Consider the following 16603-nt stretch of genomic DNA (forward strand, 5'->3'; position numbering starts at 1 on the left):
TGCAGCTTGGTGAGAGGCAGTTTATTTTCCAGCTAGGAATGAGGGACGGAAAGGTCACAGGAGCACGCACTAGACATGTGATGCAAAGTTTTTGCAGCCAGATGGAAGCAGTATATGCAAATAGAAGTCAGGTAGTGAATTTGGGAGGGGGTGACAGGGCAGAGGAAGGGGAACTTGTTGGGTGGAAAGTGTGGGGATATTGGTCAATTACACAAGTGAAAGATGTGTTGCAAGGATAACTCCCCTTTGTGTGTTACAGAGAAGCTGGTGATAGAGGGAAGGATATAAATGGCAGGGGTTGTGAAGCAGCCACTGATATTCGGCATTTTGTGCTCAGCTGCATTTTGTGCCATTGGTTGGTTAACACTGTTCTTGACAATGGTTTGGCAGTGGCCACTCATCCTTGTGGGCAACTGGCTAGTAGCCATATTGACACAAAAAGCTGTGCACTGTTTGCAGGAGAGTTGTTATATGGCATGGCTGCTTTCACAGGGGGCCCGGCCCTCGATGGGGTGGGATAAGCCTGTGACAGGACTGGAGTAGGAAGTGCTGAGTGGGTGGTTGGGCAGGTTCTTGCCCCTTGGTCTTCCACAGGGGTATGATACCTGTGGCAAGGGGTCGGGAGTGAGGAGGCATAGGGGTAGACTAGGATGTTGTGTAGGGTGGGTGGGTAGTGGACTCTGATTATCTGTCACCATGCCCTGAAGTGAGGGAAATCCTACCAAAGATTCTTCCCACCCCTCCTAAAGTGGAATTCTGTCACCCAACCAACCTACACAACATCTTAGTCCACCCGTATGCCACTCCACTCCCAACCTCTTTCCTCAGGAAACATATCACTGAGAAAGACCCAGGTGTAAGACCTGCCCAATCTACCCAACCAGCACTTCCTTTTCCAGTCTTGTCACAGGCTTATCCCATCAGAGGCTGGGCCACCAGTGAAAGCAGCCATGTCATACATCAGCTCTGCTGCGATTATTGCATGGCTTTTTTAACTGATATTACTACCAATCAGCTGTCTACCAGGATGAACAGCCACTGCCAAACTGTGGTCAGGAGCAAAGTAGACCACCCTGTGGCACAACATGCAGCTGAGCATAATATGGTCAATTTCAATGGCTGCTTCACAACCTGGGTCATCTGGACCCTTCCCTCAACAATCCATTTCTCTTAACTAAGCATGGGAGTTATCCTTGCAACACATCCTTTGCTCCTGCAATTGTCCTGATCTAAATCTCCAATCCCAATGGTTTTCCATTCATCTGTCCTGTCACTCCCTCCAAAATTCCTGTCACAATGTCACCTTCAGCCTGTGCCAGTATCCACTGGCTCTAACAACCTTGCATCACATGCCTAGCCCTTGCTCCTGCCACCCGTTCCTCCCTCATTTCTAATTCCTAGCTGGCAAACAAGCTGCTTCCTGCCTAGCCACAAGCCACTCACCCCGACCCCTCTCCCTACCTCCTGCCTCTTCCTCCATCAACCCACCCCACCCCACACAACCACCATCACAACCTAGACCACCTGTTCAAATGCAGAATTGTGCATCAACAAGTTTTTTTCCTTTATATGTATGCCTGTCAAAGACTCAATGCATCTGCTAGTGGAATAAGCGTATGCTTAAAGAGTGTCATGCAGCCATCCTATCATTGCTGACCCTGAAATACTACAGTCAGATGTAAAGTCACTAAATGGAAAGAGCAGTGCAAGCCTTTAAGAATGCATTAGTTCTCCCATTATCAATTTCTTTTATTCCTCTTTAGCAGCTGAACTGACTTTTTTTCTTAACATGACAGCAAATGTACAATCACTGTTGTTTATACTATGACCATCTCAGTTTCTAAGAAACTGACTTCCATCTCATAAAAAACTTTTTTGGCCCCTGTTGATTACTCATATTTGTATTCACATCCATCACCTGTTGTTGGATACCAAACGTAACACACATTAACAAGAGAAATTTTTTAGACTTATGTTTTTTAAAAATATGAAAGTAATATACTTCTTGACCAGTAATTAAAATAACTTCTTCACATATAAATGAGTTCTGCTTACACATAGAATGATTTATGAATTAAAGTGGAAAAATATTCAGTATAAAATTATTTGGTATAAAAATGATTACCTGCACTTGAGGAACCATTGTAGAATTTGCCAGTGAGAAGACAACTGCACTTTGAGGTGGTGGCCGAATGCCATCAATGACAAGTTCTTTCGTAGCTAAAGACTGGCGGAGGAGTGGCAAGCTTTTCTGTAACAAAATACACTCATTGGAACAAAAATAAAGTTTAAGTGTATTTATCTGCCACAGCTGATATAGTTTTCAATATAAATCTATAAACTGACAAATTAGAAAACCATTTCAGCCTAATAAACACATATTTAACCACAGATATGATTGAACATTAGCCAGACTTGTTCTGGAAGATCCCTAATTTGCACAGTTCCTACTCTGATATAAAGGACATACCTGAAAAATCAAGACCTGTGATTCAAACTAGAAACTACAAATTAGCATGAAATTACATATAACAGAATGTAGATGTGCATATTCTGGGCCTTTGCTTTTCTTAATAATGAAAGCTAAACACATTTAGGAAGAATAGAAAACTTTTAAACAGATGGCAAAGAGGACAAATGAAAATGTCTATTGCTGAAGTTACCAACCCCAAAAAAGTCACAGTAGACAACAGAAAACTTAAGCATCTTCCGATCAGTGTAGGTTGTGGCAGTTATTCAGAGGTGAAGGGGCTTGCACAAGATGGACTAGTGTACAGAGCTGCATCATACTAGACTTCAGACTAAAGACCACACCAATAACAGACTTTACTGCTTTTCTCTATTCAAATTAATTTGTGCTGTGTATTTTCAGCAAGAGCCCTAATATTAATTAATGCAGCATTTCAATTCCCATAGTAACTAATATAAATATGAAAAAAAAAACTTTTAGTTGCAAACCACACAAATTATCCTGTCACCTTTCCTGTATAATGTAACTCTCATATATTTAAACAAGAATACAATACTAGATGAATATCAGTTTCTATTAGTTTCCCTACATTTTAACATCATGAGTTTCATATAATCTGCTTTCACAGTTCTATTCCTGGGCACAAAAATGCTAAACTGGTGTGTGTAATTCTACATTTCGCCATGAGGGGTGCTTTTTTAGGGGTTCCAGATTTACATAAATAAAAAATGTACTTATGCAAATCCAAATATGACAAGTTACTACTTGTTTTTCCTCCAACATTGCATGTTCATCTCTCAATTTCAGCTATTAGGAATGTACTCCACAGGAAATTATTTATGATTATTATAGTGAGTTTCTAAGTTATTGTGGTAACTTTATTCTATTAAAATATTTCTTTGGAATATCCTAACTTTTCCAATTTGAAATTCCAAATTTCCCTGGACTAATTTGTCTCGCAGGCAAAAAACAGTTTTGCTTTACTGGTGTCCATGCAATCAAATTATTTAGTTTAAACAGCCACTAATAAGTGGCATGGATGTAATGCATCACAAACTATGCCATTAAATTTTTCAATATCAGAGACAGACAGTGTGTACAAACAGAACTAATGGAGCATCAAGCTGAAATATTCTGAGAAATGGATCCAGATTGAATGTCAATAAAATAAAATTATAATTTTAGTCTACCACAAAGGATAGTTAACTATTAGGTTCAACTTTGTCCTTCGGCCCCCTCAACGAAGTTCTTGATATGCAGTAATTGCCACTTCCCTGTGCATAACATTTCAGTTTTCTAACCACATGACAGAACAAAGCTTGGGAGGAAAAATATCGGAAATACTCAGAAGAAGAGAGCTCTTGATACCATACTGACTTTGAATATATTATGGAGAGCTCTGAATTTACATTTGAAAACACGGAGCCAGCACTGGTAAACAACATTGTGCAAGAAACATTTCTCAGGCTAACATAACGACTACTCCTAAATCTCTGGAATCATTGTGATTGATGTTGCTGAAAGAGAGAGAGAGAGAGAGAGAGAGAGAGAGAGAGAGAGAGAGAGAGAGACCGCCAAACCATGGCAGGTGATTCAACAACGTCTAACAGGGTGCCCTTAAAACTCAACTCCTCCTGAACAGACCACAAAGGCCCAACGGTACTGACCAGCCACCGTGTCATCCTCAGCCCACAAGTGTCACTGAATACAGATATGGAGGGGCATGTCGTCAGCATACCGCTCTCCCGGCTGTATGTCAGTTTACAAGACCGGAGTCACTACTTCTCAGTCAAGTAGCTCCTCAGTTTGCATCACAAGGGCCGAGTGCAAACAGGGTGACCTTGCAAGTATCAAGTCCCATTTAACAACTTTAGTGGCTTAAGAGGTCTTTTCATTGATCTACATCACAATCAGAAACAACATTCATTTTCAAGTGACGTGTGGAAAACATAATGTGCACAATTATGTGGAGCCAAACTAGTTATGTCATATGAATTGCACCTATGACCTTATGGTTACAATACACCATGTAGCAACTTTAATGCTCTAGACACATTTAATAGTTTGGAAGTCTTAGGTACATTTGCTCCAATAAACTGTAAATTGTCCTCACAAAGTGAGAGTGCCATCCTACTGTCTCACTCTCTTCTGCCCAGTAACAAAAATTTATATAAAATGAACCACGAAACGCACAACAATCTTTCTCAACTGCAGCCACAGACAACAGTTTTAAAATCTCAGTAAGACACTTCATCTCAAAATAAAGATATATCCTTTATTTTGGCCATTAACTTTCTATAAGAGAAATCCATCCATGCCACCCATGCAAAATGTTCCATGTAAACCAAAACTGCGGTAAATGTAAAAGAAGGGTTTAGAACTAATACCCATGATAAATATAAAAGAAGGGTTTAGAACTAATACCAATAAAGATCATATTTGTGTTTTCTTTACATAGTGCTCTCTCATTATCCTGATATGTTATTCATACCTACTCCTTCTAAGGTCACAGTGATTTATCAATCAATCAATCAGCAAAAAACCCTCTTTCTAAAAAAATTCTGGAAATATTATAACACTACTTCTGAACCCAACAGTATGGCTAATTAGAGAAAATGTCAACAACTTTAAACTTTTTGACTTCTACAAACATGTTAACATGTGACACTGCACTTTGACCAAAATGCACTGGATGTGTCTAGGCAACTTGGGGTATGCTTTTCCTAATTTTCTCCAGACATATTTGCTTATGCCACTGTGCAGACCCTTGAGTGTCACAGACATGCCCTAATGCATTGCCACTAAAGTACCAGTGTTTTGTACGTGTGTTAACACATAAGAGTCATGTTTCTACTTTGACCTACAACATATGCATGAACTTTTAGAATGTTTACTACGAATCTTTATGTGCAATTGCTGTTGGAGTCATTTGTTGCAGTTTTAAACTTTGCTTTATATTTCCGACTATCTTTAAGGCTTGGCATCATAGTGTTATAAATGGTGTTCACTGTCGCACAAAGGAAGAAATCCTGGAGATAACCAGTAAGAGCCAAACTGAGAATGAATTATTCTGCATCGGTTATAGTGGCAACTACTCAAAACTCTGAGGTAGCTGATCAAGTCACATATATCAGCAGGTATAACTCACTAATTTATTTTTTGAACATGAGGTGCAATAGACAGACCTTCAAAATATGAAGAATTTGAAAGTCATACTGCAATATGTTGGAAAAGACAGGCATTAGATGACTAAGGTTAACACTAAGACAAATAGATTTTTGATGTACAAGAAATACTCTAAAACTCAAGAACACATATATAAGCTGCTCAATACGAAAAGTGCTATGCCAAAGTGACATTTCTGCATAGCGAATGTATTACAAATGGGCTAACAGGACTACACCTTTGACTAAGCACAGTTTGCTATAGTTTAAGGAACAAATTATGCCGGAAGTTTCCAAACGTGTTACAATATAAATTCAACAATATTGGTACAAACAAAAATTATTACTGTTGATCACAACAAATTCAGATGTATTTGAGTGTATCACAATAGTCATTACATCTTATTTACTCATATACAATATAACAGAGCACTTTAAACTAAATAAACATCCCTCGCAGGCAGAGAAAACATTGTAACCTGTATCTCATCAAACAGAGCCAGGGACTTGTGATCCAAGAATATCACCATAACTATTAACAGATTATTCACTTCTTGGGTAAGTACAATGAGAAATACATACAGAACAGCATGTAATACAGATAGATGGTTCAGAAGAAACAGTGAACTGCTAAAGTGAAAAAATACAGGCGCATCACTTGCTCATAGACTACTAAAATTGAAAAATGTTGGAAACGTGTAACACTTGGTCACGAGAGTAATTTAACATCTCTGTGTGTGATTCACCTGGAGATACGCTTCAAACTTACAAATTTCACTCTGCTGGTGGTAAGTCAGCAGAAGGAAATCCGCAAGATTCACTTGACTAAAAAGATGCATAAACAGCAACAACAATAACTGAGTTTTATTCCATTGTGCTGTGCTTCAGTACAGCTACATTGACAGCTGTCAAATGACACACGTTTAAAGAACCCAGCATCAACAAAGAAACAGGCAACTTGTCAGAAGAAATTCCATGAACAATCTATGGGACAGCAATGACTGTCTTTCCTTTTCTACCAATTTGCTTTCACAATACAGAAAATGAAGATGGGAAAAGTTTAATTAAAGCTTTTGAGACACAGTATGACAATGACTTACCCTCTGAAGATATAGTAAGAATGAGAAAACTGTGATACCTTCATGGACTGTAAAGCCTCTTCTGGGCAAAATGTCAAGGTTCTGTCAAGACTTGCCATTTAACTGCAACCCTCACCTAAAGTAGAGACAGTTGAGACAATGGTACACTGACCATCAGTTTGCAGTACAGCATTGTGAACTGTCTATGGGAAAGTAACCTGAACCTTATTCCGAATAAAAAGAAGCAGCTATTGCACCATCTAAAATAAGAAATTGGTGATCTAGCAGACAATTTCACTTACACAGAACTGTTAAAACAATTATGACAACCTCCACATACGTTACAGTCTAGACATCTGCTATTAGGACATAAGAAGTGCAATAGGTTATCCATTCCTTCCCCCCCCCCTGGAAAGTGTAAGTCATTGATTCTTTTACACTTTTACCTGTCTTCAAAGTATTCATCATAAATGGAGTCAGATTAATTATCCAACACTTGCCTGTCAACCAAGTTGACGCTACTTCTGTTGTAAGACATTCCGACAACATTCAATTTCTTGTAACTTATTCTTTTTACTTCAACTCTTTCTTTTTTGGGTGACCTCCTTTTCTTCTAAAACTTTTAGCTTAATAAAAAATAGTCAAAACAGAATAAGTCTGAATGTGATTTATTTTGGATCATAGATCATTGTTACTAGTTTTTTATATATAAATATCTTATCAAGAGAACAATGGTAACTTCCTTAACAGAAACCTATGTTAGATTAGATATCGCATACAGTTTATTCTTGTATTTACTGCATTACTTATCTCCTCTGACTGGATACAATGGGAGGATGTGCAGTTTTTGGGTGTTCATACCTTAGAAATTATAAGGTTTAACACCAATTTTCAGTAGCTGCAAGTTTTGTGACTTTTGAGCATTTGCTTTAAGGAATTAGCAATTATGCATGTTTTACTAGAACGTAAATGCATTTACAGTATATGAACTACTTATGTCTTTGGTATGTCCAGTTTTGTACATTAATGTATTAATATCAAAAACGTTCACATAATCGATACATCAGCAAATCATGACATTTACCACTTTTTGAGTGTTCCATATGTTCAAGCTCTGTACCTTCAACTATGTCCAAGTTAAAAAAAAGTCTTATGGAGACTTTTGTATAAGTTCCTAGAAATGCTTACAATGAGTATGACGCTGCAACGTAATGGTGGAGAATTCTCTTAAATATTATGTACATTTTAACTAGACTCTCGCATGTAAATTAGTAAGAAGTGCAACATGCACAACCCAGTCTTACAAAGGATTCTAGTGTCCATTGCTACAGAAAACCGTTATGATGTACTTGTACAAAGAATCAAAACATATGTGAGTCACAAAAATGTTGTATGCAAAATTTGTTATCAAAATAAATCAGCAAAGAATACAAGAGTCACGGTTATTTGAAATAATAATAAAATGCAGAAGCATGCATAAATAAAATGGTGTATCACATAAAATCAGTGAAACTGAAGAGGAAACAGAATATTCCATTGGAATAACAATAAGATAACTCAAAAGGTCCAGACCCACAAAGAATAAAGCTTGAAGAAACAAATTGTCATACCTACCTGCAGGAAAAAAGAGAAAAAAATATTATTACCAAATATATCATAAAAAGCTGCAAGCACATAAAATTTAATTTAAACAAAAGACCTTTAAAAATCCAATGAGGCAGGGTTGTGGAGATGCATTCAGTAATCGCTCAAGCCGATCGCAGAACTCCTCTGGTTCAACCTTGGTGTCAATCAACTCTTGGATTAGTGTACGCACATTCCTTTCCACAGATTTTGGTTCTCGACTTGAGAGCTCCAACAGATTTGCAAGAAATTTGCGACATTTTTCTTTGGTAGTGTCAACTGTGTGTCGCTGAAAAATTATTGACAGGAATTACATTTAGCCATCTAAATGCAATATGTGCAACTGAAGAATAAACTTCCTGTTAAGAAAAGCTAAGTGCAAGCTAAAAAAAACACCTGTAACTAAAAATAAGCACAGGTAATAAACAATAAAAGCAGAACAGAAAGCCATCACTCCGTAAGTAAAAAGCTAGTGCATGCTTAAAATTCATGAACTGTTCTTTCTGAATCAAACTGACTACACCTCAAAACAACACATTCAGTTTTATATATCTGACAACGATTGAGTGCTATTATCAGATAGGTGGTATCAACGGTTTGGATGGCAAATGAGAGCATGCAACATCTGTGAATGTCAGTAAAACTATACTAACAATGAAAAAAAGAATGACACATCAATTATGAAAGAAGGGTGAAAGAATATACTCAACAGAAAAGCAAGTCAGAATATCAGCAACTGCATTAACAAAAGAATTGACTATGATAATGAAATGAGTGGGAGGGCTCCGAAGTTACTATTTCAATATGAAACTGCAGTCACAACTTCACTGAAAACTCTGATATTATTGTGCTTCAGTGTGAATGTTAAATGTTATTAATGTATGACAAAATCCACAAACTTCATTAACATTTGTAACAATTTCAATGTAACAAAATGGTCGAAATGAATCCAACCTCAGAATAAGTACACTCGACAAAAATTTTGTCGCCCCAAAAAGACATCATGTTAATTCTGTGTAAAACCACATCTAGACACGATAATGGCCTCAATTCGGTGAGGAAGAGAGTCCCTAAGTTTCTTCATGTGAGCCACATCCATCTGAAGCCACTCTGATTAGATCCCATCGAACTACCAGATTACTGAGATGCTGATTGCTATGTTTTCCCCAGTGATCCAGGTAGTCTCAAATATCTGCTAAAAGATTAAGAACAGATGATTTAGTGGGGTAGTCGAGATACGACAGGAAACCAGAGTGATCATCAAGCCAGGAATTTAAGTATGCATCCCTGAGAATATGGCTGTTGTCATCTAGGAAGACAGGAGTGTCCACAGCATAATCATCACTAACTTGTAGAAGAAACGGCAACACTTTGTCACCGCAAATGTTAATACACATCCTGGTTCACATTCACACTAATCTGAATTTAGTGGGCCCACCCCCAAAACATCACAAAATAACCTCTGTCCTGAATTACAGCCAACAAACACTGCAGGTTAAATGGCTCATAGCGTGTCTGGTGCACTTGGCGCCTTGCACTACTTAAAAGCAGCAATGTGGTTCTGCAACATACCTGACACAAAATGTTCGTCAAGATGGACCTGTATTCACAGACACCAGCAATTCCTGTCAGGTTTGAAACTGTCACTGACAAGGCAAGACACCCATCTCTGTAGCCTGTCGTTTAAATATTTTTATGCCAACTGCACTTACACCGTTACATGACAGAGTGACACACTCATCATTGCAGGTATGTTGGACGATCTGCACTGATACACTGCACACTATAGCTCCTTTCTGCCATTCTGCCACATTTACAAATGGACTGATTTTTATATGCTCATTCTACACCATCTGCAGCTCTCCAAAACAATCAATGTGCACTTTCAAGGTTATGACTAATATTTTGTCAGTTAGCTACAGTGTATCAGCAAAGACAAATGGTGTCTGCATAAGGCTGTGCAGTGCTCTCACATGTATGCCCAAAAGATCAATTTGCTGGCAAGTTGCTCAGTGAGGGATCACCAACTGTAGTGGAAGTATGGAAGCATGTGCCAGTACAAATAACAAATGTCAAGGGGCACAAAAACAGCAAGGGAATAAATTCAAACAGAGCAGAATGACGAGTTTCTGAGAAATGTGATCGTCATGCCATGGTATTTTAGCTCAAAAATGTCACACAGCTGTGACAATGATTCATGCATAGAACCCGTGCATAAATTTATTACAAAGGAATAGGCAGAAATTGGCCCAACCAATGTCACTCATGCCATTATATCAGCTTCCACTGACCAGAAACTACATGGTGTCTTAAAAGAAAGTTTCTATTTGATGTGTCAAAATAAAATAGTGGCTGAAGTCTACTGACAAAATCTTTATTTATAATTGAAATATATGGTTTAGGAATTTATTTCTTAAAAATAATGTCATTTAAACTCAATCCAGCATGCCTATGGCACTCATTTAAACAAACAAATTTGCATGACAGCTTGGCATGTAAACACTGGGATGGCTACCACTCCACTATGGATATTTTCTTTTAATTGCTCCAGAGAAGTCAGATTATTGACATTCACTTTAGATTTGACATATCCTCACAAGACAAAATCCACGGGACTCAAATCTGGACTGAGTGGAGGCCAATTTATGTCACACCTACTTGAGATCAATTTGCCAGGGAAAATTTCATGAACTTCCAGAATAGACACACTGGATGTGTGTGCTGTGGCACCATCTTGTTGAAACCATATCACTAAACAGGAAAAATGTCGTTTACCATCATCAGATGATATTCCAAATCCACTGTAACTGCACGACCACTGCCATTGTCAAAAATGAATGGGCCAATTATTCCTGGAGCAACAAAGCCAATACTTTTTGGAAATGATGGGGTTTCTCACGCTTCTGTTTAGGATTCGTTGCGCTCCAGTGGCAGCAATTTTGCTTATTGACATGGGCATTCAGGTGAAAACTAGCATCTTGAGAAAACAAGATGATAATGATACATGGAAGTGCACTTAGTCATCACATCATTAATGAACTGCAGTCTGTCTGGCATCCTGAGGCTTTAACTCTTCCACCAACTGAATTTTGTACGGGCGCAGTTTAAAGTCTTTTTGCAGAATTCAACGCTGTGATGATCTATGCACCTTTAAAGAACTTGCATACTTACAAATGGAGAGGTTAGGATCTTCATGGACAGACAGATTTACACTCTTCATGGCTTCGTCCATTCTTGATGACCTTGGTAGCCCAAATTTCGGTTTGGCCAGTGCTGAACTAGTCTCCTCAAATGTACTGATCCATTTCTGGATAAGGGAAATACTTGGAGCATCATTTATATAATGTAATCCACGATCACTGCAAAATTTCTTCCTTGCCACACTCACCGAATCACCGTTTGTGTAAAATTCTTGCATACAGAACACACGGTCCACTCCGGAGAAGCGCTCCATATTGACTGAATTCTTACAGGCCAAGCAAGTGATGACCATACCCCCCATTCTCCTCAGATTTGTTGCACACAAGAAGAGAGCTCTTGAAATATGAACTTTCTTTTTAGTCACACTGTATTAACAACTTGGACTGTAACGAGCAGAGGAACACTGCCACTGGTGTGATGAGTGGCAAAATATAGCATCTTCAAACAAGTCCCACTTTAATATGCCAACAGCAATAGCTGCATATTTTATATTCTAATGTGGTGACTGCAATTTTGCAGCCTGCACTGTTGAGTTGTGTAATAAACACATGCAAAGTGTGATGGTATGGAGCACCATTGGATATAACACATGACCTTGACTAGAACATACTGACAATAATCTGCATGGCAAATGCTACTTCAGGGAGGTTGGCAGAGCTAGGGACATTGACCCTCCCTCCAGATGCCGTATTTCAAAAACCACATTTGGCCATGAATGTGCAGCTGTCTTCAAAGAATTATGGAACCACAGCTTCTCTGGCATGCACATCTGCTCAATCCCCATTGTACATGTTTGCTTTATGGTTTGTCAGCAACTGCTTTGATATAGCCCTTTACCGACCACTGCTGACAATTTCTGGACTCTCATAGACCACATGGAGCAAAGTTTCCCAGAAATGTACCCAGGTCCTTTTTGATTCCATGCTATACTATTTAGAGACACTTGTTGCATCAAGTAGGAACTTGATGCTACACTGGAATTTTGAAGCAAAGACTATAGAAGATTCTGTAAATTGTGTATTGTTATTGACCTAATCTGACAAACTACTTTCATTTCAGCCACAGGTGCCTTCTGTGTTGCAATTTTCGCAATGTTATTTTATATGGAATTTCATCCAAAATCAGTCTATTAACAATTAATGATGAGAATCAAACAACATTTACACAAGAATGCTCTCACTATAGAATGGTCACTTCCCTTTACTTAATATATCACTGGAAAGCATTTCTAGAGGCACAAAAGGGTTATAGTACTTTCTTTAAATTCTACCTGATGTATTTCCATAAGCAATAAATGGAAATAAAAACAAGAATGTCAAAATAGTTAAAAAAAAATAGTGAAACGTGTAAATTTCAACATATAAATGGTGATTCGTGGCACAGGAGAAACAAAAGACTTACAAAATAGGAGAAAACGGTCAACAAAAACTGACATTAATTTTTCCACCTCGTAATGTAGCAAAGTGTGTATCTATTCCCTTTATTCCATAAATTTCTTTAAAATTATTGAGTCAGCCAGTCATATTCACCGATAACATCAATCACAAGAGCACTTTAATATGCACTCAATATGTGGGCAGTTTGAATTATTTTCATATGATGTCTGTTCAACAAATAACTGAACTTTATTAATGATCATTTATTATGTTTACCCTTCTCTCCTTCAAAGTATCCCTCCATATCCACACATTTATCCTAGGGTGTGTCTATTTTGCCAAGTATTTCTACAAAGCTTTTTATGGAATGTCATTGAAAGACAGTTCTACTTACTAGTGTATCACTGTGTAAAAACAGCATCCTTTCAACAATAACTCTATCTTTGGAAACAGGAAAGAGTCACATGGAGCCTGGTCTTGGAAGTTGGATGATCAGAAGAGAACAGTCATGCGATTTTTTATACAGAAGTTGCAAACTGATGTAGCCAAGTGGGCAAGTGAATTACAATGGTGAAGACACCATTAAGTATGTTGCCATAAATGCAATATTTTATTGAAACTTTTTAAAATACTTACATAGCAATCAGGGTTGACTGACTGACTTTGAGGTTACAATCAGAATTGCACAATTCTACTGATATTGAAGTAGCTGTGAGCATCAGTGTGAAAATGGATCAAGGTTGTCTGGTTCTTTTGGAAAGGGATATCCTTCATGACCTCACTGAGATGACTGCTTTTATGTCTCATTCTTGTAGCCATATAAAACCTGTGTCCTGTATGACTCTTTATATTAATCATCTCCAAGTTTTACATCTACATGGATAATCCGGAAGCCACCATACCACTACTTGTCATTTCCTTTCCTGTTCCACTCACAAATAGAGCTAGGGAAAAACAATTGTCTATATGCCTCAATATGAGCTCTAATTTCTCGTATCTTACCTTCATGGTCCTTTTGTGCTATTTATGTTGGTGGCAGAAGAATCATTCGGCAATCGGCTTCAAATGCCGGTTCTCTAAATTTTTTCCAATAGTGTTCCTTGAAAGGAACATCACTTTCCCTCCGGGGATTTCCACTTCAATTCCAGAAGCATCTCTGTAACACTTACGTGTTGTTCAAACCTACCTGTAACAAATCTGGTAGCCCACCTCTGAATTGTTTCAATGTCTTCCTTCTACCTGACTTTGTAGGGATTCCTAACACTCAAGCAGTACAACCAGAGGCCTATATGCAGTCTCATTTACAGGTGAACCACTCTTTTCTAAAATTCTCCCAATAAACTGAAGTTGACCATTTGCCATCCCTACAACAGCCCTTACATGCCCATTCCACCTCATATCACTTTGCAATGTTACACCCAGATATTTAAATAACTTGACTGAGTCTAGCAGGACACTAATAATACTGTATCTGAACATTACAGATTTGATCTTCCCACTTATCAGCATTAACTTACATTTTTCCACATTTAGTACTAGCTGCCATTCATCACACCAACTGGAAATTTTGTCTAAGTCCTCTTGTATCTTCCTACAGTCATTCAACTTTGACACCCTATTGTACACCATGGCTTCATCAGCAAACATTCACAGATGGTTGCCCAACCTGTCCACCAAATCATTTATGTATATAGAGAATAACAGCGGTCCTATCAACTTCCCTGGGACATTCCTGATGATATCCTTGCCTCTGATGAACATTCGTCGTCAAGGACAACGTACTGGGTTCTATTATTTAGGAAGTCTTCGGGCCACTCACATATATATGAACTTATTCCATATGCTTGTACCTTCATTAACAGCCTGCAATGGGGCACCATGTCAAATGCTTTCCAAAAATCTAGAAATATGGAATCTGCTGTTGCCTTTCATTTACAGTTCTCAGTATATCTTGACAAAAGGGCAAGCTGAGTTTCACATGAGCGATGCTTTCTAAAATCATGCTGATTCGTGGACATACGGTTCTCAGTCTCAATAAAATTTCTTATATTCGAACTGAGAATATGTTCAGGGTTTCTGCAGCTACCAGAAATGAGGAATATTGGTCTGTAATTTTGCAGGCAAGTTTCTTTACGCTTCTTATATACTGGGGTCACCTGTGCTTTTTTCCAGCCATTTGGAACTTTGTGTTGGGCGAGTGATTGACGATAAATGCATAAAGGCCCACGTTGTATAGTACTCTTCGTAAAATCGAACTAGGATTCCATCCAGACATGGCGATTTATTTGCTTCCAAATCTTTCAGTTGTGTCTCTGCTACGTCGTCCATACGGGAGTGTGTCTATTGGTCAAATGATAGTAGGTTTGTATGGTTCTCCTGTGATCAATATCTTGAATGTGACATGTGAAACTTTGGCTTTTGTTTTGCTATCTTCAAATACCACGCCAGACTGGTCGACAAGGGACTGAATGGAAGCCTTAGACCCACTAGGTGCGACAGTGGTAGTAGTTGTGTGGTTCATGCATAGATCTTTCCACAGATGCGTGAATCTCTGCTAACCTTTTCTTGTCAAGATTTACGCATTCCTTTTGAAGCAAGAATGCATGCTTTGTCAGCATCCACCGAATTTTGTTATTAAACCATGGTGGGGTCTTTTCCATCTTTTATCCACTTACTAAACATATAACTCTCCAGACCATGATTTACAATCTGCTTAAACGTTGCCCATAATTCCTCTACAACTATCTGACTGGAACTATGTGATGCCAATTCACTGTCTACGCGAGATTTTTGTTAACAACAGTCGCTATGATGACATCGTAATCACTAATCCTCATCTCTATACTGACACCTCAACAAGGCCCAAAAACTACTTTGCAATACTGTTATTCTGTACCCCTCAATAAATTCATAGACATTGCAGTCCATACTTGGCAGGATAAAGTCATCTCAAACTGTTATTGTATGATCTGGGTATTTACGCAATATGACCATAGACTTTCTTTGAATGACTCTAAAACTGTCACAGCAGAATCGGATGACCGGTAAAAACAGTCAACAACTAACTTGGTTTCCCCTGTACCTGTTATATGCGACCAGATGACTTCACCATCACACTCACCTTTGACCTCAATAGAGAGAATATTTTTGTCAACTGCAAAGAACACTCACCCTCCTATGGCCTCAAATCTGTCTTTCCGATATACGTTCAATGGCTCACTAAATGCCTCAGAGCTTTCCACTTCGGGTTGCAGCCAGTTCTCAGTCCCAAGAATAATCTGAGTGCGAAAGCTTTCCTGGAGGGTAGTAAATTCAAGAACTTTATTACAAATACTTCCCCAGTTTATTGATAAAATTGTGACAGTCTAAGCGTCTTTATTCTGAATGCCATTTGATTTCCTTTGCTGCATATCAATTGGTGATTGCTCATCAGAGCACCTCAAACTAAAGCCTAGCCTAAAAAATCTTCATGTGCACTCCACAAGCACTCTGCTATGCAAGTAGCTGCTTCATTTGTGTAGTTCACCATTGAGGTATGAAGGGGAGTCCTACAAATCCCCACATGGTAACACAGGTCTAGAAATCTGCAACCAATACCATCACAGAGTTTATGAAGCATTTGGTTGAGACCTTCCACTCAGCTCCAAACCAAAGGACCCTCCTCAACTCTGGAAACGAACTGAGGAGATG

The 16603-nt window shown here is 38.4% G+C and overlaps 1 protein-coding gene across 1 annotated transcript in view; it reads right to left on the reverse strand.

The window, feature by feature from the left end:
* The window catches only part of LOC126483484 (transcription initiation factor TFIID subunit 4), a 210098-nt gene that overhangs the window by 108186 nt on the left and 85309 nt on the right, over positions 1-16603 (reverse strand). The window contains exons 4-5 of the mRNA XM_050106624.1: positions 8413-8625; positions 2126-2251 (exon numbers count right to left, since the gene is read on the reverse strand). Of these exons, the coding sequence (XP_049962581.1) occupies positions 2126-2251; positions 8413-8625 (339 nt within the window). The remainder of the gene's footprint in view (positions 1-2125; positions 2252-8412; positions 8626-16603) is intronic.

The sequence above is a fragment of the Schistocerca serialis genome, chromosome 1, assembly GCF_023864345.2.
Source record: "Schistocerca serialis cubense isolate TAMUIC-IGC-003099 chromosome 1, iqSchSeri2.2, whole genome shotgun sequence".
NCBI lineage: Eukaryota > Metazoa > Arthropoda > Insecta > Orthoptera > Acrididae > Schistocerca > Schistocerca serialis.